This window comes from Chiloscyllium punctatum, chromosome 2 (genome assembly GCF_047496795.1).
Source record: "Chiloscyllium punctatum isolate Juve2018m chromosome 2, sChiPun1.3, whole genome shotgun sequence".
Classification (NCBI taxonomy): domain Eukaryota; kingdom Metazoa; phylum Chordata; class Chondrichthyes; order Orectolobiformes; family Hemiscylliidae; genus Chiloscyllium; species Chiloscyllium punctatum.
Window position 1 is genome coordinate 126,962,171 of NC_092740.1, and position 21,490 is coordinate 126,983,660.

The 21,490-nt window shown below is 40.7% G+C and overlaps 1 protein-coding gene across 6 annotated transcripts in view; it reads left to right on the plus strand.

The window, feature by feature from the left end:
- Window positions 1-21,490, plus strand: part of trpm3 (transient receptor potential cation channel, subfamily M, member 3) — a 561,085-nt gene that overhangs the window by 440,397 nt on the left and 99,198 nt on the right. For all 6 annotated transcript variants that reach the window (XM_072588222.1, XM_072588229.1, XM_072588237.1 and 3 more), the window contains exons 2-6: window positions 3,374-3,453; window positions 5,280-5,484; window positions 7,130-7,343; window positions 10,085-10,209; window positions 11,612-11,783. In XM_072588222.1, coding sequence (XP_072444323.1) covers window positions 3,374-3,453; window positions 5,280-5,484; window positions 7,130-7,343; window positions 10,085-10,209; window positions 11,612-11,783 — 796 coding nt within the window. The remainder of the gene's footprint in view (window positions 1-3,373; window positions 3,454-5,279; window positions 5,485-7,129; window positions 7,344-10,084; window positions 10,210-11,611; window positions 11,784-21,490) is intronic.

Here is a 21,490-nt window from a genome sequence, read left to right on the forward strand (position 1 = left end):
CCTAGCCCTCATGGACTGTGGCAGTAGAAGAAGGCAGTTCACTACTACTTTCCTAAGGACAATTAGAGATGGCAATAAATTCCTCCACTGTTCAGTAACACTCATGTCCCCCCACAAAAAGAAAAACATTCAAGCGAGCACAAAGTAGATTCACCTTACTCCCAGGTCTAAAACTGTTACTGCAAACTGGCCACCTACTGCAGTCACCACCTGATTATCACCACCCACTGTTAATTCTATTGGACAGATAATCCAGAGGCTGATGCCCTGGGGACTTGTGATCAAATCTCACCATGGAAGTTGATGGAATTCAAAATCAATTTACAAAGCTAGTTTCAGCATTGGTGACCACAACAATTATTGTCAATTGTAGTTAACAACTGGTTCACTATGTCCTTTACCCAAGGATATCAACCATTCCTACCTGGACTGGCCTATATGTGACTCCAGACACACAGCAATGTGCTTGGCTCTTAACTGCATTCTGAAATGATCTAGCAAGCCACTTAGTTCAAGAGCAGCTAGGGGTGGGTAATAAATGCTGTTCTTGCTGTCCCATGAAAGATTTTAAAAAAGAATGAATAAATCATCAAGCCTTTTTGACAACTAATAAATGAGTTTTTTATTTCATTTGTTGCTTTGTTTTTGCCAATTTATGTTCTAGGTCTCATGCAAGTCTGTGATCCAATGATATTTGAACTTTGTATTTGTCACAGTTAACAATTTTTTTTAAACATCTCACAGTTAGAGTCATAGAGATGTACAGCACGGAAACAGGCCCTTCGGTCCAACCCACCCATGCCGACCAGCTATCCCAACCCAATCTAATCCCACCTGCCAGCACCCAGCCTATATCCCTCCAAACCCTTCCTATTCATATACCCATCCAAATGCCTCTTAAGTGCTGCAATTGTTCCAGCCTCCACCACTTCCTCTGGCAGCTCATTCCATACACGTACCACCCTCTGTGTGAAGAAGTTGCCCCTTAGGTCTCTTTTATATCTTTCCCCTCTCACCCTAAACCTATGCCCCCTAGTTCTGGATTCCCTCACCCCAAGGAAAAGACTTTGCCTATTTACTCTATCCATGCCCTTCATAATTTTGCAAACCTCTATAAGGTCACCCCTCAACCTCCGACGCTCCAGGGAAAGCAGCCCCAGCCTGTTCCCTTTAGCTCAAATCCTCCAACCCTGGCAACATCGTTGTAAATCTTTTCTGAACCCTTTCAGGTTTCACAACATCTTTCCAATAGGAAGGAGATCAGAATTGCACGCAATATTCCAACAGTGCCCTAACCAATGTCCTATACAGCCGCAACATGACCTCCCAACTCCTGTACTCAATACTCTGACCAATAAAGGAAAACATACCAAACACCTTCTTCACTATCCTATCTACCTGTGACTCCACTTTCAAGGAGCTATGAACCTGCACTCCAAGGTCTCTATGTTCAGCAACACTCCCTAGGACCTTACCATTAAGTGTATAAGTCCTGCTAAGATTTGCTTTCCCAAAATGCAGCACCTCGCATTCATCTGAATTAAACTCCATCTGCCACTTCTCAGCCCATTGGCCCTTCTGGTCAAGATCCTGTTGTAATCTGAGGTAACCCTCTTTGCTGTCCACTACACCTCCAATTCTGGTGTAATCTGCAAACTTACTAACTGGATCTCTTATGCTCGCATCCAAATTATTTATGCTGAAAAATGTGTTGCTGGAAAAGTGCAGCAGGTCAGGCTGCATCCATGGAGCAGGAGAATCGACATTTCGGGCACAAGCCCTTCTTCAGGAATCATGCCCGAAACTTCGATTCTCCTGCTCCTTGGATGCTGCCTGACCTGCTGCGCTTTTCCAGCAACACATTTTTCAGCTCTGATCTCCAGCATCTGCAGTCCTCACTTTCTCCAAATTATTTATGTAAATGACAAAAAGTAGAGGACCCAGCACCGATCCTTGTGGCACTCCATTGGTCACAGGCCTCCAATCTGAAAAACAACCCTCCACCACCACCCTCTGTCTTCTACCTTTGAGCCAGTTCTGTATCCAAATGGCTAGTTCTCCCAGTATTCTGTGAGATCTAACCTTGCTAATCAGTCTCCCATGGGAAACCTTGTCGAACGCCTTACTGAAGTCCATATAGATCACATTTGAATGCAAACCAATATAACGTGGATACAGAAAGCTTGTGACTCTGAGTGAAGAGATTAGCCCACTCCAACCTTTATTTTGTATTCCAAAATCTAGACTCATACACTCTTTGAAACATTGCGTTCACTTCTCGCTCCTTAAAAGGTGGAGCGGTAGCGATTCCTCTTTGGAAGAGTTTCCAATTCGAGCTGAAATAGCATTTAAAATTACTCCTGTTTTAAAACTTTCTCCCAAGAATTTGCTGAAACTCATTCACCCACCTTCAGAGGTTAAAGTTGCTGGTGCAATTAACCAGCATTTTGAAAGGTAGCATTTGAAAATTTGTCTTAGAAAATATTCCTTGAAGTCTTTAAGAGTGATAACATGTTTAATTAGGCTGAAAATCAGTATATCACAAAAAAGTAGAAATTTAATTTGGTGTCAACCCAACGGCTGTGAGTAATTTGGTTTTGGTTAATTAAGAGCAGTTTTTGAAAATAAAATTTAGAAGCTTTTCCAAATTAAGTTGGTATAGATTCCTTATTCAATTCTTCGCTATTCCTTAGTTTTTTTTACGTATTCAAAGTTTTTGAAGATGTCCATTAGTGTTTTTCCATCCTAAAGTACCAGCTTAATTTTAAAGCCTCTTCAAATACCACCAAATAGTTACAATTAATGAAAACTCACTGATTAATACATCTTAGCCAATTTTGTGTGCAATGTCTGTCTCCAGTACAATGCTTTTAAAACTAACTCGTCAGACAATGTAAACAACAATTAAAATTTAAAAGGTGAGTTAAAGTTGCAGATATTTTCTAATCCACTTGTTCAATGATGTTATTTCACTTCTTTGGAGCAGCTGGGATTTGACCCTGGGCCTCCTGGCTCATAGGTAGGGGCATCATAAGAGCCCTCGAATGTAAATTGCATTAAAAATTCTGCAATTCACGTGTGAACAAATCACAACAGAAAAAAACCACACAACTGAGTAGCGACTCTTTTCCTAGATTGTCATTTGTTACAACTTTACAACAGACTGTGCAAGTGGATGTGAAACTTAAAACAAGTCATTTGTTCTGGAGAGAACCCAAAAAATACTCTTTTTGCAGACAGCATTTCTTCCATTTGCTACTGTCGTTATTGTTCAAAGTTGATGTTTTACATTTCAATGAATCATCAGTTTTTACTTTATGTTGCACTTCTGTAGACAATTACTCTGAAATATTATTTTTTCTGTGATTTTCAGGCTCAGAAATCATGGATAGAGAGAGCATTCTGCAAAAGAGAATGTGTCCACATAATACCGAGCACCAAAGACCACCATAGGTAATAGATTTGTTGGTAAAGTATATTTAATGCAGTTTGCTATTGAGAAAAGAACGGTGACTATCAATAATTTGAACTTCTTTTAATTGTTAAAGCACCTCTAATTGGAGATCCTCCTACGTACTCAGTGGACCAATCCTTTGTGTTATTAAGATTGTAAGGCCACACATTTCAATTGCTGATTAATATTGAGAGTGCAGAAAAAGCATTGAGTGAATTTTATAATTCTAAAACCTGGGTTCATACCCTCCCCTGGCCTCCTCACTATCTTCATAGCTCCTCCACCCTTACAACTCATTGAGATCCCTGTGACCCTCCAATTCTGGCATCTTGCCCCTTCCTGAGTTTCATCATAGCATCATTGTTGGCTGTGCTTTCAGCTACCTTCACCTGAAGTTTTGAAATTTCCTTCCTAAATCTCTCTGCCTCTCTGTCTCTCTCCACCTTTAGGATGCCCCGTCAAACGTATTTCTTTTTCTCTCTCCTTATACCTTCCATATATGATTCAGAGCTGATTTTCTTCTTTTAATTCTTTTATGAAGCATCTCAAGATATTTTTACCACATTAAACGTGCTATGTATATGCAAGTTGTTGATGTTGTTGGTGTAAAACTGGTCTCAACATTCTCTTGAGGCAAACTCCAGTGACTGTATGTCAATATCCAGTGAAGGTCAGACTGAGATCTGCTGTATTCTTTCCATTGTGAGACATGGGAGAGCTGCCGTAACCTTCTCAGTCTTGAACCAATACTCCACCCAATCCCTAGCCCATTCCTCTAAGTGAGTAATCTGTGGTGGATTCCCAGCAGAAATCCTAACCAGCAGATTGAAGTATGTGAGTTTCCTCTCCTGCACCACAACATCCCCCATCCAGGGGGTAATTCTGACACTGGGGAAATGAGACCACTGTGAAAAAGGACAGAATCAAAATCATATTGTACAAAAGGAGGCCATTCAGCTCATCCTGCCAATGCCAGCCCCAATTAAGTTAACCCCCTCTGTACTTTCTCCTTGGCCCTGGTAAAATATTCCTTTTCAAATGTTTGTTCACTTCCAGTTTATTGAAGTCCATTCGCTGTTGAGATTGCTTCCATCACCATTTGAAGCAATGCATTCCAGATCAGAAGAAGTCACTGTCTTGGGGAGGGTGCAGGAAACCTATAGGCTGCCCACACCACCAGGCACTCTGCAGTAGCTGGAAAGCGCATTGACAGGGAGGACTTCTTGGGCACATAAAGACCTGAGCACAGAGGGCTCACAATCTGACATTTGATCTGTGATGGGAGCGCAAAGGGAAATCTTTCCTTTCACGACATCTATAAAGGGTTGTATGTGCTCTTAGAAACATACAGCACAGCCTTTCAAATGGAACCTTGATAAATTATGCTTTTGCTTCCATGAAAAGAAATACATGAAAACAGACCCTTCAGCCCAACAAGTCCACACCGAGCCGCTGAAGCGCAACCCACATGCTGAAGCACACGGTGGCACAGTGGTGGTGGGCGGTACGGTGGCACAGTGGTTAGCATTGCTGCCTCACAGCGCCAGAGATCCGGGTTCAATTCCCGCCTCAGGCGACTCTCTGTGTGGAGTTTGCACATTCTCCCCGTGTCTGCGTGGGTTTCCTCCCACAGTCCAAAGATGTGCAGGTCAGGTGAATTGGCCATGCTAAATTGCCCATAGTGTTAGATAAGGGGTAGATGTAGGGGTATGGATAGGTTGCGCTTCGGCGGGTCGGTGTGGACTTGTTGGGCCGAAGGGCCTGTTTCCACACTGTAAGTAATCTAATCTAATCTAATAAGACATGTTTGTTTCTGCTATGGCAGGTGTTGTTGTGGTCGACTGATGGGTCAACATGTTGGATTGCCTCCTGTTATTTCCATCAGTCAGAATGAAAGTATTGAAAGCAGAATCACAAAGAATGATTTGCACTCGGAGAAGTGGTCCATCAGCAAACATACCCAGCTCAGCCCCACAGATGCCTTTGGAACTATCGAATTCCAAGGAGGAGGACACTCCAATAAAGCTATGGTAATAAGCAAAGCTTTAATCATCTCTAAAGACTCTAATAAGTTATTGCTAAGGCCCTGGATGTACAAAATGTAAGTGTTGATTGTTAACAAAGATAATCAATTGCAATGGTAAGGTCCACCACAGATCAGTGGGTAACACATTCTGACGTTTTAGTCAGAACGGGTGAACTTGAGAGCAATGCTTGAGACTTCACCATGAAACATAAGCTGATGCTCCCAGTTCAGTACTGAGATATTCCAGCACTCTTGACAGTGCTGTCTTTCAGATGAGATTCTTAAATAAAAATCCCCATCTGCCCTCTCAGGTGAATATACAAGATCTTCATTGCACCACTTAAGTTAAGAGCAGAAGGGTTCTTCCAATGTTCTGATGAATGCTTATCCCTCAATCACCATCAGAAAATCGGATTTTTTGGTCAATATGACACTGCTATTTATGGGCTTGTGCTGTGTGCAAATCAGCCAGTTACATCGCTGCAATAGTAGATGAATACCTGTGAAGCACTTTGGGACATCCTAGGGGTTATGAAATGAGCTACAGAAATGTAAGTCTGTCTTTCTTTCAAATGGATAAGGGCCAGGACACCCTTAACAAATTGAGATTAAGTGCCCATGTGGACTAGGGAAGCTATTATTTTCTGGCTCCATGACTTCTGATATTCTTAATGTTGTAGATTAGATTAGATTACTTACAGTGTGGAAACAGGCCCTTCAGCCCAACAAGTCCACACCAACCCTCCAAACAGCAACCCACCCAGACCTATTCCCCTACATTTACCCCTTCACCTAACACTACAGGCAATTTAGCATGGCCAATTCACCTAACCTGTGCACTTTTGGACTGTGGGAGGAAAGCAGAGCACCTGGAGGAAACCCAAGCAGACACGGGGAGAATGTCCAAACTCCACACCGACAGTTGCCTGGGTCTCTGGCATTGTGAGGCAGCAGTGCTAACCACTGTACCACCATGCTGCCCATGTAGGTCCAGTACAATCACAAGTAGAATGTGGCAATCACTAGGGCATTGGCTGAAGTGCTTACTTAGGGCATTGGTGATACCACTCCTGGAATATTGTGTCCAGTTGTAGCCTCTTCACCAAAAGGCAGGAAGTAATTGCCGTTAAAAAAATACAGTAAGGATTCATTAGACTGGTTCCTGGGATGAGGCGATTGTCCAATGATTGTCCTCAATGAAACATAAAATGTTGTTGTCTTATGTTGTTTGAGGGAGTAGACACTGAGAAAATGTATTCTCTGTACTTCTATAAACATTTAGTATAAACAGAAACCAGCAGTGGGAAAGTATGGTGATGGCACAGTGGCTCAGTGGTCAGCTCTGCTGCCTCACTGTGCAAGGGACCCAACTTTGATTCCAGCCTTGGGCAACTGTCTGTGTGGAGTTTGTACATTCTCCCCATGTCTGCGTGGAATTCCTCTGGGTGCTCTGATTTCCTACTACAATTTAAAGATGTGCATTTAACAGGGATAAAATGTAGAATAATAGGGTAGGGGAATGTGTTTGGGTGGGTTACTCTTCGGAGAATTGGTGTGGACTTGTTGGGCTGAGTGACCTGTTTCCACACTGTAGGGATTCTTTACAATCTTGTTACTGGTTTCTCCTCTTTTTCCCATTTCTGTTATAGTATGTGCGTGTTTCATTTGACACAAAGCCTGATCTCCTGTTACATCTAATGACAAAGGAATGGCAGCTGGACCTCCCTAAGCTACTCATCTCCATTCATGGAGGCCTCCAAAACTTTGAACTCCAACCCAAACTCAAGCAAGTATTTGGAAAAGGTTTAATTAAAGCTGCAATGACAACAGGGGCTTGGATATTCACTGGAGGTGTGAACACAGGTAAAGAATAATTTTACTTTTTCTTTGAGTATTTAACTATGAGTTTTGTTAAGAATTTCCACAATTCAAGTGTTAAGACAACTGTATTAAAAGTAGACACTGGCAATCGACATTGACAAGTCCCTTCTTCCTGGTGGAATTAATTACTTGGAGGTAAATGTGTTTGTTCACTCAGTCTGTTTAATTCTGTATATCTGCAGTTGGTTTTGACTTGGGTCTTTGCTCTCTATCTAGCCCCAGTTTTATCTTTGTCTATTCATTTTCAGCTGTTTCTTTCCTTTCTTTTTAATCTGTTGATGGGATGTGGGCATTGCCGGTTGGACCAGCTTTAATTTCCACTCTCTAACTGCTCTGGAGAAGGTGATGGTGAACTTCCATCATCCTTATAGTGTAGGTACACCGAGAATTATTAGGGGACAAGTAATTTATATCTACCTTCACAACAGAAGGCTCAAAAAGTATCCGAAGAATAGTAAAATGATGAAGAACTAAAGGAAAGGAGAGACTGGTCACCAACACTATTGAAATAGTAATAGGCACATGAATGGAACTTAATGATAATAAGCCCTATGGCCCTGATGATCCTGCACAGATACTGATTTCAGGTATCACTGCCTCAGCAGGTTAGGCAACAAAGCGAGGACAGCACAGTAGGATCTGCAGCCTACTGTTTGGTCATTGTGCAATCAGCCTGTCTGCTGCATCTCACAATGGTCACATTTTCACTGGTTCCCCTTCAGTTCAGGAGAGAGCTTGCATATAATCTGATTAATGGAGCACACAGGTAATGGCTGTGCAAGGGGTGCAAACTATGTCCAATCTGTCAACTGACAAACAGAAATAGGGATCAGTGTCTGTACTTAATGTTAACTGACAGACAGGAATAGGGATCAGTCTGTGTACATTCTGACATACAGGACTAGCGATCAATGTGTATACTCCATGTTAACTAGCACACAGCAACGGAGAACAGTGTGTACAGTCTGACAATTGATACATAGAAATAGGGATCAGTGTGTGTACTTAATGTTAACTGACAGACCGGAATAAGGATTAGTGACTGTACTGTTTGACAATTGACACAATAATAGGGATTTCTGACAACTGAAACATAGGCATGGGGGTCAGGACGCAGGAATCGCTGGGCACAAGTTTCTTGCAATGTCTGCTCCATTTTTGGAGTCTGTATGTCTCCTAAACACCTGACTGCTCCATTGACATCAATATTCCTCTGCCATCCACACCAAGCGTAACACCAAAGTACATCCATTTCCTACAATTACACAATAAAATTCCAGGCTCAGCATATTCCATTGACATTATTTCTGCTATGCATATCCAATAGTTTAGATTTCACTCTTATTGAGACACAGAATATTTTCTGGCTTTTACGTGGGCATCATGATCTCATTCATGCAAAAGATAAAAGTTTCCAACTTTGTCCTTTTTTTGTCTCAAACACATTGTACTCAGTGTGTGTAAATGAGGCTTTGATTCCCAATTTACTTTGCATATCATCACTATAAAGAGGAATTTCAAGAAAGGAGAGGGCTGATGTTTCAATTCTTTTATCCTACTTTTAATTCACTTTATGCCAGTTTTTTTTTTAATGTCCAGGCTGATAAATTCCTGTGGAAAGATCAGCATAGAAACTGGTGTAAATATCCATGTCATTTCTGCCCAAGTGTAACTCAGGAACTAATAGTGATAAATCAACGTGCCTTTTAGAACAGTTTATATCTACAGCTGATATCTGAAGCATTGGCTCTGGCAGGAGAGATTAAGCAGAAACACTCAGACATTGTAAAAAGAATGGGGTGCTAGCAAATGAATTCCAACAAGTATAGGAGTTGGGAAGTCATGTTGAGGCTGTATAGGACATTGCTGAGGCCTCTTCTAGTTACCCTGTAAAAGGAAGAATATTACTAAGCTAGAGAGGGTTCAATAGAGATTAACAGGTTGTTGCCAGATGTGGAAGGATTGAGTTATAAAGAAAAGTTGAATTGGCTGGGACTTTTTCCACTGGAGTGTTGAGAAGTGACCTTATAGAGGTTTAGAAAATCATGAGGGGTATAGATAGGATTAATGGGAGATGTCTTTTTTCCCCTAAGATGGGGTAATTTCAAAGCTAGGGGACATATTTTTAAGATGAGAGAGAGATTTAAAAAAGGCATGAGGGGCAAATGTTTCACACAGAGGGTGGTTCACATTTGGAATGAACTTCCTGAGGAAGTGGCAGATGTGGGCACAGTTACAAATTATAAAAGACACTTAGATAAGTACATGAATAGGAAAGGTTTGGAGGGATATGGACCAGGAGCAGGCAGTGGGACTAGTTTAGTTTGGGATTCAGTTCAGCATGGACCGGCTGGACCAAAGGGTTTGTTTCCATGCTCTATGACTCTATGAGTTGCACAGAACTAATTACGAATGAATTTTTAGAAAGTGGTCTTGAGTGTTAAAATGGTTGACATTGACACTCCAATAGTTGCATGGCTAGATCTCGAGGGTCAGCTTTGAACAAGTTTTCTATCACCTGTCCTAATTCTGTGGTTTAGTCTGAACTTTGCATGAAACCAGCCCTTGTGAAAGCCCTTGAGGATGTTTTGCAATGTTAAAGGTGCTAAATAAATACAAGTTATCGTTGCAAATGGTACAAGAGATAATCATTAAAATGAGGATTCTGTTGTTCCAATCAGCTAAAATGATGTTGCAATCACGTTTATTCGGCTCACTTTTAGGGGTCATTCGCCATGTAGGAGATGCACTGAAGGACCATGCTTCCAAGTCCAGAGGAAGAATCTGCATTATAGGCATCGCTCCATGGGGAATAGTGGAGAATCAAGAGGATCTGATTGGGAAGGATGTGGGTATCCTATCTCTTACCTCTTCACTACTGTAACTGAAAATGTTACAAGAAGCAAATGCCTCTCGTATTATAAAAATTGTTTATAAAAACCATCTGAAGTCAGTCCCAATACTAAAAACTCATATTATGAAGTGCTACTTTATGTAAAGAGAATCTTAGCCTGGTCTGGAATAATGTTTTGGACAAGTTTTACAGTACATTTCGAAACAAATTTAAAACTTCTGAATTAATTGAAGCACTGCAGAGAAAATGATATTCCTTTGGCTTTAAATCCATAAAGAATCAATGCAACTTTGGCATCTTGTTGGCACACTTCCAATCAAGAATTCTTGCCTCAAGTAAAGCTAAATTGAAACAAGGTTTTCTCTTAATCCCAAGATCACAGAATGCAATATTAAAATTAGCTTTTAAGATGTAGCATATTTTTAAATGGTATATATACTTACATTTTCAAAAGTTCAATAAATATATTTTTGTGCCTCTTTATCTTCTTCAACTAGCTTTTTTTTGCCTTTAGTGGAAGATTACAAATATCTTAGGATGCATGAAATCATCATTCACCTCGCTACAACATCATCCTGAATTCTATTGAGCTATGAAGAAAACATTCCCTTATCTGATTGTCTGGACAGTAATCCTTAACACAGCCCAGGTTCTGAAAGCCCCATTTGAAATTGTATTAGCTATCTATGAATGACTGTAGAATAATATCCATCAGGATATTTGCTGGAATGTGGAAAATTAATCAGATACAGTTATTTCACTGATCTTTATTCTAACTTATTACCTGCTAAAGACTGTACCATATTGTCCAGGGTATGTCTCCACTTTGATGCAAATTATTTCAAATTATTTCCACTTGTTTTAAAACTAACAGTCTTTGTTTGCCTTGGCCCATTATCTAAATGGAAATATAACAGGAATAAGAAATCACAACACAAAAGAGATCCATCTATCTTTGACAGCACAACATAGACACTGTATTAGCTTTCAGTGAAGCAACGTTTTTGAATCCTTCCATGATCTTATGCCTTTGTATCTCTGTAATCTCCTCCAAAGAATACCCCTGTGAGCTATGAGTCTCTTCAATGTTGGCCCCTTAAGCATCCCCTAATTTTAATCAGGCCACCATTGATGGCTGTGCTCTTAGATGTCTATTCTCTGAGCTCTGGAATTCTCTCTCTAAACCTCTGTCTCTCTACTCTTTTCTTCTTTTTTAAGAAGTCCCTTCAAACCACCTCTTTGACCAAGCTTTTGATCACCTGAACCAGTATCACCCCATGTGCTCAGTGTTAAATGTGTTAGATAATGCTAATGTGTAGCACTTGGCATATTTTGCTATGTTAAAGTCACTGAGTAAATGCAATTTGTTTTTGTTGGTTAATATGTCTTCAAACAGGTGGTTCGACCATATCAAACAATGTCCAACCCCTTGAGCAAGTTGACTGTGCTGAACAGCATGCATTCACATTTCATCCTGGCAGACAATGGCACAACAGGAAAATATGGAGCAGAAGTGAAGTTGAGGAGGCAACTGGAGAAACACATTTCCCTGCAGAAGATTAACACCAGTGAGTACTTCCAAAAGGAGGCCAATTAGACTTTTTGAAAAACAACTGTAGCAAATGATGCAAGTGTTCAAAGCTAACTGTTCTCTTAACAGGACACAGCCACTGCTTTCAACTGCTGTGCTGCCGGCTACAGTCAATTTTCATTCAGAATCACAAACTGGTGCATTAATCCTCCTTGTTTTTAAATCCCACCATGAATTCACCTTTCTCTATCTCTGTAACATTCTCCAACTCTATAACCAAGTTCTCTGTCACCTCTATTTTGATCCCCTATGCATTCCCTTCTGATCACCTCAAAATTGGGCTGTCTTCAACTGTCTAGATCCGAAATTTAGGAATTCTATCCCTATGTGTCTTTGCCTCTTTCTCCTCTCTAGAATTTCTTAAAACCTACCACTGTGACTCAGCTTTGGGTCTCCTGACCTACATTTGTTTTTACCTGGCTCAGTATCACATTTTGTCTGATAATCTCTATTGAGATGGGCTGGTGCTATTTTACTCAATAAGGCAAGGTGAGCTGTTTAAAATCACATGGGAAGGTTTCCTTTTTGCACTGCTTAACAAGTTGTTGACTATTCTTCTTGTAGTTTACAATTTCACACAGTGCACAGAGCGTGTCAAAATTATACTTTGGTCACCAATCGCTGGCATTGTTATAATTGCACATTTGCACAAGCTTTATTTTCATTTAAGATAGTGATGAGGAGGAATTTCTTCTCTCAGAATTTTGTTAGTCTAAGGAATTCCTAGAGAATAATAGAGGATGGGCCATTGAACTTATTCAAGTCTAAATTAGACAAAATTTTCATTGACAAGAGAGTCAACAGTTATGGCAGTCAAAGTGGATTTAAGTCAACCATGATTGTATTGAAGCTTGGAACAGACTCAAGACGCTACCTGTTTTCATATTTCTTACGTTTTGTTTATAATGCACAGACTAAAATCAGAAGATAAGCCACTCTTCATTTCTTACAATGCCTCATAGTCAGGAGAAAGTGAGGACTGCAGATGCTGGAGATCAGAGTCAAAAAGTGTGCTGCAAAAGCACAGCTGGTCAGACAGCATCTGAGGAGCAGGAGAGTCGATGTTTCAAGCATCGAAACGTTGACTGTCCTGCTCCTTGGATGCTGCCTGACTGACTATGCTTTTCCAGCACCATACTTTTTGACTCAACACCTCATAGTCATCCTGTTTATCTCATCGAGTCTGTTGCTCCAAGGTACAAAGAAAATTGACTGTTCACTCCTCATCACACAGGACACTCCAGAAAATGCAGGTTACTTTTAAACTTATAAATAAAGTAATAAAATATAAAAGTGAAAAAGGCCTTGCAAGCACTTTATAAATAACTGGTTTAGGGCTCAACTGGAGGACAGTGGAAAACTGGGTGGTCCATTTCAGAAAAAAAATGTTAATGCCTTCGAAATAGGTTTTATTGTCATGTGAACTCAAATGTAGAAGAGCTGGAGTACAGTGAAATGTTTACACTATTGGCTCTCATGACGCCATCTTAGGTGCAAAGTACCTAGGTATAAATTTTAGATATAAAAAGAGGAATCAAGAAGAAAAAAGTTTCATCACCTTACAGTGATTCATAGTCAAAGTTAGAAATAAGATATACAGTTAAAAGGATAAACATTACAGACAGATAAACAGATTACAGGGACTTCCACATGTGGTCAGACCAGCCTCATAAGCCACTGACTGCCCGTATTGGTTCCCAGTCCAACAACTGCCCCTGCACCACTGCATGCCTTCAGCCTGCTCCACTCCAGTCCTCCGGTATTCCGCTCCATGCCTTCAGCCTGCTCCACTCCAGCCCTCAGCCACTCCACTCTGTGCCTCAAGCTCACTCCACTCCAGTTCTCAGCCACTCTGCTTCAGCTCTCAGCTACTCCAAAATGAGCTTTCTTTCAAATCAGTGGAAGCATTCGGGAAGAGGAAGGTTGAGGAAACGTGTTTAAGAGCCACCCCAGTTGAATGGTACAGTGGCTCAAGTAGTTAGCACTACTGCCTTATAGTACCAGAGCTAGAGACAAAAAAACGTGCAGATGCTGGAATCCAAGGTTAACAAGCAGGAGGCTGGAAGAACACAGCAAGCCAGGCAGCATCAGGAGGTGGAGAAGTTGATGTTTCAGGTGTAACCCTTCTTCGGGACAGGGGGGTGGGTGAAGTGGGGGAGGGGGAGGGCTGCAGATAAAGAGGGTGACGTGGGCAGGGTGGTAAAGTAGGGATAGGAGGAGGCAAGCAGAGGGTAGGACCTGGTTGGTCAATGGGAGGAATGAATCCAGTTGGTGACTGGAAGGAAGGGTCGATAAGAGGAATGGAAAGGAGGGGGACATGCTGTTAAGAAAGTCGGGGAATGGGAAGGGAGGTTATTTGAAATTGGAGAACTCAGTGTTGAGTCCTCCAGGCTGTAGACTGCCCAGGTGGAAGATGAGGTGGTGTTCCTCCAATTTGCAGTTTGGCTCATTGTAGCAATGGAGGAGGCCAACGATGGTCAAGTCGGAAAGGGAATGGGAAGGGGAATTAAAATGGGCAGTGACTGGGAGGTCAGGTCTGCCCCTGTCGGCCTGGCTGAGATGCTTGGTGAACTTTTCCCTACGTTTGCATTTGGTGTCCCTGATGTAGAGACACAGGTTCAATTCCAGCCTTGGGTGACTATCTGTGTGGAGTTTGCACAGTTACCCCATGTCTGCATGAGTTTCTGCTGAATTCTCCTGTTTTCTCCCACAGCGCAAAGATGCATGGGTTAGGTGGATTGGTCATGCTAAAATGCCCTATAGAGTGCAGGGATGTGCAGGTTAGGTGGATTAGCCACGGTAAGTGTCTGCTCATGGGGATAGGGTGTGATGCTCTTTAGAGGACTGAAACAAACTTGCTGGGCCTCTTTCAATGCTGTGACCAAACAGATCTTGTGTTGAAAAATTATGGAACTGTTTTTCCATCCGTTCATGAGTTTTTCTTTTTCGGTTTCCTTTTGTCTGTGCATGTGTACGGAAGTGTTTAAAAGTGGCTTAGAGTTTCAATTTATAGTTTATTTAATGTAATTGTTTATCTGTAGCTATAATCCAATTACGTTTACTAAATAGTGACTGTTGTCAAGTACAGAAACCAAGTCGGAGTTTTCAAACAACTTGGCTCTGAAGTTCAGATGGTTTGGGAATTTTGCATATTTCTTTTAAAAACATTAACTTTGTGATAACTCTGAGAATAGCAGGGCTTGACTTCCAGCATGCAACCCCAGTGAGGTATGACAACTTTAACTAGTCATCTTTTGGAAGTTGTAGCTGAGGTCGAGGTTCCTTCCAGTCTGATTAGCAGAAAGAATGTACAAAGACGTGGGAACAGAAAGGGATCTTTCAGATTTCAGTCTTTTCATTCCATTATATCATCACTAATCTACATATTAGCTTATCTATCTCTCCTAGCTCAATAACTGATGTATGAGGTCATGGACATCACAGTGTAAATCTGGAAGTTAAGCAGACTCTCCATCTACTCTGATATATAACACAGCCATTGGGGTAGTTGGAGAGTTCACATGTCTTGGGTGATTCTGGACTGCTGTAGTTACAGACAATCAAGTATGTTACCTTTAATTTTTGACATGCAGTGTGATAAAGATCTAGTTTAGGTGCAACCTATCTTCATATTTTAATCCTTTCAGTCCTGGTATCATTGTGAGCAATCTGTGCTGCCCCCCTATCTAAGATCAGTACAAGTAACCAAACTATGTCAGCTGATAATCCAGAGGTTTGGGATAATAATCTAAAATTTGAGCTATTGATCTAGCAAACTCGATTTTGAATCCCATTAGGATTAGTCTCAGATCCAACAAATACAGGAACAACATTAAAAGCATTCACCTGAACCAATAGCACCTCTCACCTGAGCAGGTAACTACATCATACTGATGGTGTGTGCAGCTTTTACTCACCCATGGATTGGCATAGCATTGATCAAAGGCTGATTCTGACCCATCACAATGCACATCATTGAACCAGATTCCCCAGTCACTTCTCCATAGTCAGTTCCAAACTGTGCTGACTGGGCCATCCCACAATTTAACACTTTGCACAACACTTTTGCTGCATTTAGATTCCAGCCATTGTCACAGACAGTTCTCCAGATAGATTTACGACAGACATCAACTCGCCCAGAACACACGTTTGTACGGTTCGCCAGCTGGACAGTCACTGGACCTGAGCAAAGAATGCAGAGATTTGCTCGTACATTACCAGTTATGAAGGGTTTCAATAATGAGGAGATGTCAGAAAGGTACTCTTCTCCTTAGAACATAAAATGCTAAGAGGAGACTCAATCGAGGTCATGAGAATGATGATAGAATTTGTGCTGAGTAGCTCAATAATTAGGGATCATAGATAGGGAGCTGAGGAAAATTCTTTCACTCAGTTGTTGAGATCTGGAAAGCTCAAGCTGAAAAGGTGGTGTTTGCTGACGTTATGAATTATTTTAAAAGGAAGTTGATTAAATAGTCATTGTGATGAACTTCCAGGGATGTGAGACAGGGCATAGCTCTCCTTTCAAAGAGCTAGCATCAGCAATGTAGAATGAGTGGTATCCTTCCATGCAGTAAGTTTCTAAGCTGTCGAATAAAAGGTATAAAAGATTTCCTCTTTGTCCCTGGTCAGTATTTATCTGTCAATTGTCATTGCTATGATGAACAGATTTATTGGTCATTTATCACTTTGCTCAGAGAGTTTGCTGTGTGAACCTTTAGACCATACTTTGGCAATTGGCTAAAAAGCAAGTCTGATGTCAATCTATGCATCAATAAAAACCAGATCAATGCATTACTTAGCATGATTGGCTCATGTCAGGGAAAGAAACTTCCAAAGTTCTAACTAAAACTATTCTAGATTGTATCTGCTGATAATAACTCTTTAGAAAATGACTTTACGCTTTTCAGATTTTTAAAAATTATTGACTATGGTTCAAATGAGATCAATTGTGAATATTGTAGAAAGTGTCTGAGGTCATGTTTTCTCATATTATTGTTCAAAGGCTTGCTATACATTGCTGAGTTGCCATGAATCACTGAATGTTTAATTTGAGCTGCAGATGCACCAATGCCCATTCAACTATTCTGACAGATCGTTTATACAGAGGAACCTTGATTAACTGAAGGACATGGGCAGATAATTGAATGATGGATAACATAGTTTAGCTAAGCATCGGGAACTTGCAATTTTGCCGGATAATCCGATATTTGGATTATCGAGGTTCCTCTGTATTCTGCAGACTCAGTTTTAGCAGAACTCTGTGAAACCATGCAAAGCTGCTTAGTTGTATGATAAATTGTACTGAATTGACTTGGGATCTAGTCTGAATCAGGACTACGATACATTGCCTTGCGACTACATTGCAGACTGTAGATTGTACATGGAAAAAACAGGCAGCTTACAGTATACACAAAATGTAAGAGAATTTGCATAAGGATGAGAGGAAACATAATGAAAAAAAAATCATTTGGTGAGTTGTGATCTGATGGCAGAAACAGATTCAATAATAACTTTCATGAGGGAATGTCAGACAAAAAATGATTGAAGGGAAAACAGCAATGGAACGGGGCAGATTGGATAGTTCTATCAGGAGGTCAGCACAGTTCAGATTGCACTCTGCTGAAAATCCAACCATTATGTAAGAATTAGCAATAAATTTAGTAGATAGAAATTTCACCTAGATTAAATCTTGAGCACAAATTCCAGGCGAATGTTCCCACACTGTACTGCGGGAGTGCTATAGCGTCAGTGATGCAGCCTGTCACCTTTGGTGGATGTCAAAGGTCCCATGCCTCTACCATTCAATAGAGTTACGACTGATCTGATATGACTTTCAATCCACTCTGCTGCCTGCTTCCACTGCCCATAGCCCTTGACTCCATTAACAATCACAAATCTGTCTGGCTCAACCTCGAATATATTGAATGACTCACTTTCCACTGCTCCCAAGGGCAGAAAATTTCACTACCAACCACCTGTATACAAATTCATCCTCATCTTCATCTTAAAAGGGAGACCTATTAAATTTTAAACTGTGCCTCCTGGTTCTTGATTTGTGGAATTGGAAAATTATCTGACACGTTTTCTTTCAAACAACAGTGACTAGTTTCAGAAAGTAATTAATTTTCTGTGAAGCACTTTGCAATGTTCAAAAGTTATGAGTGGTGCTAATAAATACAAGTTCTTTCTTTTAGACTGTACACATCAACTTATGTGACCTGTGGACTTCCCTTTGTCATCCTATGCCTGGGAATATATGAAGGGGCTGGGAATGCAAAGGGATGTTCAATAGTTACCAGTGGCATCCCATTGATTGTTCTACCTGGATTACGTCCATTATTTGTAGGGTGGTTATCCATGTGTGACTCCAGTCTCCACATGCTGATTGGCTGTAACATGTTTATATAGCCTTTTGTTCAAAGAAAGACTGCACTCCAGATATGTTGTTCTAGTGGAGCTTCAATGTCACATTCCAATAACCACTTTGTCTGCTTTCTGTCTTTGAAAATGTTACGTGACTTGTTTTCTTTCTTTCAGTGACATGTTTTTGGTTTCAAAGGCTGCATGAAACTGCATTAATTACTCAGGAGGAAGGTGTACTTAAATTGGCAACTGTATTTAAACATCAAATTTAAACAAAAGCGTGAACTCGTAAACATTTTCTGAGGATATTTTGATGTTAATGGTAAAGGTTTAATAAGAATTCACTCATCAGGGCTTGGTTAATTCTGTGGGTTAGGTTATTTTAAACTGTAAAACACATTGTCAGTTATAAAGCAGACAGTGGAGATGCAACTGATTTCTATATGAATCTTGCAAACACTGGACTAGCTGCCAGGCACAGTCACAGCTCGATATGCACAGAGCACATGAAGCCATTACAGGTGAACTCATTTAAAGGCAAAATACACAGACAACAGATTTAATTTTTCCTCATTCTGTGTAGTATAAATACAAATATACTTCCAATCAATTGAAAATAGAACACACGCAACCTGATTAGTACAGCCAACTCCCAGGGTTTATTTCTAGAGGGATAGAATTGAAAAAAAATAAGACAAGTTAAATCTAATCTTTGGTTAGACTGCACTTGGAGTATTGTCATAGTTCTGGCTTTCATATCATACATCAGATTTAATGAGACAAAGAGTTGGAAAAGTGTAAGAGGAAGAGCTCTTATCCTCAAAACATCGATTCTCCTGCTCCTCGAATATTGCCTGACCGGCTGCGCTTTTCCAGCATCACACTCTTCGACTCTGATCTCCAGCATCTGCAGTCCTCACTTTCTCCTATTGGAGAAGATCCAAATGAGATTTATACGGTTGTTACTGGATCTTGGAGATTACACCTATCAGGAAAGATTGAATTGGCTGGGATAGGGGAGGGGGGGGGGTTTCTTTAGAAAAGAGAAAACCAGATGTTTTCCTGATGAAGTTGCTTTGAAAGGTATGAGCAGATTTTATAGGATAATTGAAGAGAAGATGTTTCCAACTTTGAGTGAGACCAAAAGTGGATCCAATAAGACAGTCACTAATAAATCCTGCAGGAAATACAAGAAAGTTGTAAAGATGTGTCGTTCACTTTCATATGGAAGAGTTGGTGCAAAGCGTAGAAATGGGATAGAAGGGAATGGGAACTTGAGGGGTAACCCAAATTGAAAGAAAGTAAAATTGATAATGGGAAGTATAAAATAGCTGTTAAGGACAATGAAAGAAGGGAGAACAAAACCAAGCATTGTCTTGAATGTGAAATGATGTCAAAAAGAAAAAGTTAAGGGCACTTTGCCTGAATGCATGCAGCTTTCACAGCATGATAGATAAGCTAAAGGCACAAATTGGTGATGATACAATTGCCATTACAGAAACATGGCTGCATAGTTCTCTGGTCTGGTAACTGAATTTTCAAGGATATTCAATATTTAAGAAAGACAGACAAGAAGGTGGAGTTGTGCTAATAACATAAGGTGGGTTCAGTACAATAGTAATGGAGGATCTCAGATCAGAAGAACAATGTGTAGATTCTGTTTAGGTGGAACTCAGGAACAGAATGGACAGCAGATATTGGTTGGAGTTATTTATTGGCCACCAAACAGTAATGGTAATGTGGGGTATGGTGTTAATCCAGCTTGTCATAAGAGCAGCTCAGTAATCATGGATGACCACATACAGACTAGGTCAACCAAATGAGCAGTAAAGCTGTAGAGAATGAATTTCTGGAGTATATTTGGAATTTTCTTTTTAAAGTAGCACATTAAGAAGTCGACTAGCAGACAGGCTATTTTAAATCTAGTATTATACAAATTAAAAGGACAAATTAATAATCTTGGAAATGAACCTATGGAGATGAATAATCATAACATGATAGACTTTTAGATTATGTTTGAAAATGCGATAGCTCAATCTGAAGCAAATTTAGATAAGGGAAATTATGAAAAGGTGAGGCCTAAATTGGATGAAGTGGAATGGGAGAATACATGAAAAGGCATGACCACACTTAGGCAACAGACAGTCTTTAAGAATATAGAACATAGAACAGTACGGTTCAGCTTTTGCCCTTCAGCCCTCAATGTTGTGCTGGCCTTTTACCCTACTCTAAAATCAGATTAACCTACATACCCTTCATTCTATCTTCCATGCCCCATGCAAGAGTCACTTAGATGTCCCTAACGTATCTGACTCTACTACCATCGCTGGCAGTGCATTCCACGCACCCACCACTCTCTGTGTAAAGAATCAACCTCTGACATCTCCTCTAAGCCTTCCTCCAATCACCTTAAAATTATGCCTCCTCATGATAGACATTTCCCCTATGGGAAAAAGTCTCTGGCTATCCGTTCTATCTATGCCTTTCAACATATTGTACACCTCTATCAAGTCACCTTTCATCTTTCTTCGCTCCAATGAGAAAAACCCTAGCTCCCTCAACCTTTCTTCATAATATATGCCCTCCACTCCTCTGCACCCTCTGTAAAGCTTCCACATCTTTCCTGTAATAAGGCGACCAGAACTGAGCACAATGTTCCAAGTGTTGTCTAACCAGTGCTGTATAGAGCTGCAGCATAACCTCGCGGCTCTCAAACTCAATCCCCTGCAAATGAAAGCCAACACACTATATGCCTTCTTAACAGCCTTATCAACTCAGACAGCAACTTTGAATGATTTATGGACATGGTTTCAAGATTCCCCTGTTCCTCCACACTGCCAAGAATCCTGCCTTTAACCCTGTATTCAGCATTCAAATTTGACCTTCCAAAGTGGATCATTTCATACTTTTCCAGGTTGAACCCCATCTGCCACTTATCAGTCCAGTTCTGTATCCTGTCAATGTTGCATTGCGACCTACAACAGTTATTCACGCTATCCACAACTCCACCAACCTTCATGTCATCTGCAAATTTACTAACCCACCCTTTCACTTCCTCATCCAAGTTATTTATAAATATCACAAAGAGCAGAGGTCTCAGAACTGATCCCTGTGGAACACCACTGGTCAGCGAGCTCCAGGCTAAATACTTTCCATCTACAACCACGCCCCGTCTTCTATGGCCAGTCAATTCTGTATCCAGTCAGGTTTCCCTGTATCCCATGCTTTTTTACTTTCTGAATGAGCCTACCATGGGGAACCTTATCAAATGCGCTAAAATCCAGATACACCACATTCAGTGCTCTACCTTCATCAATG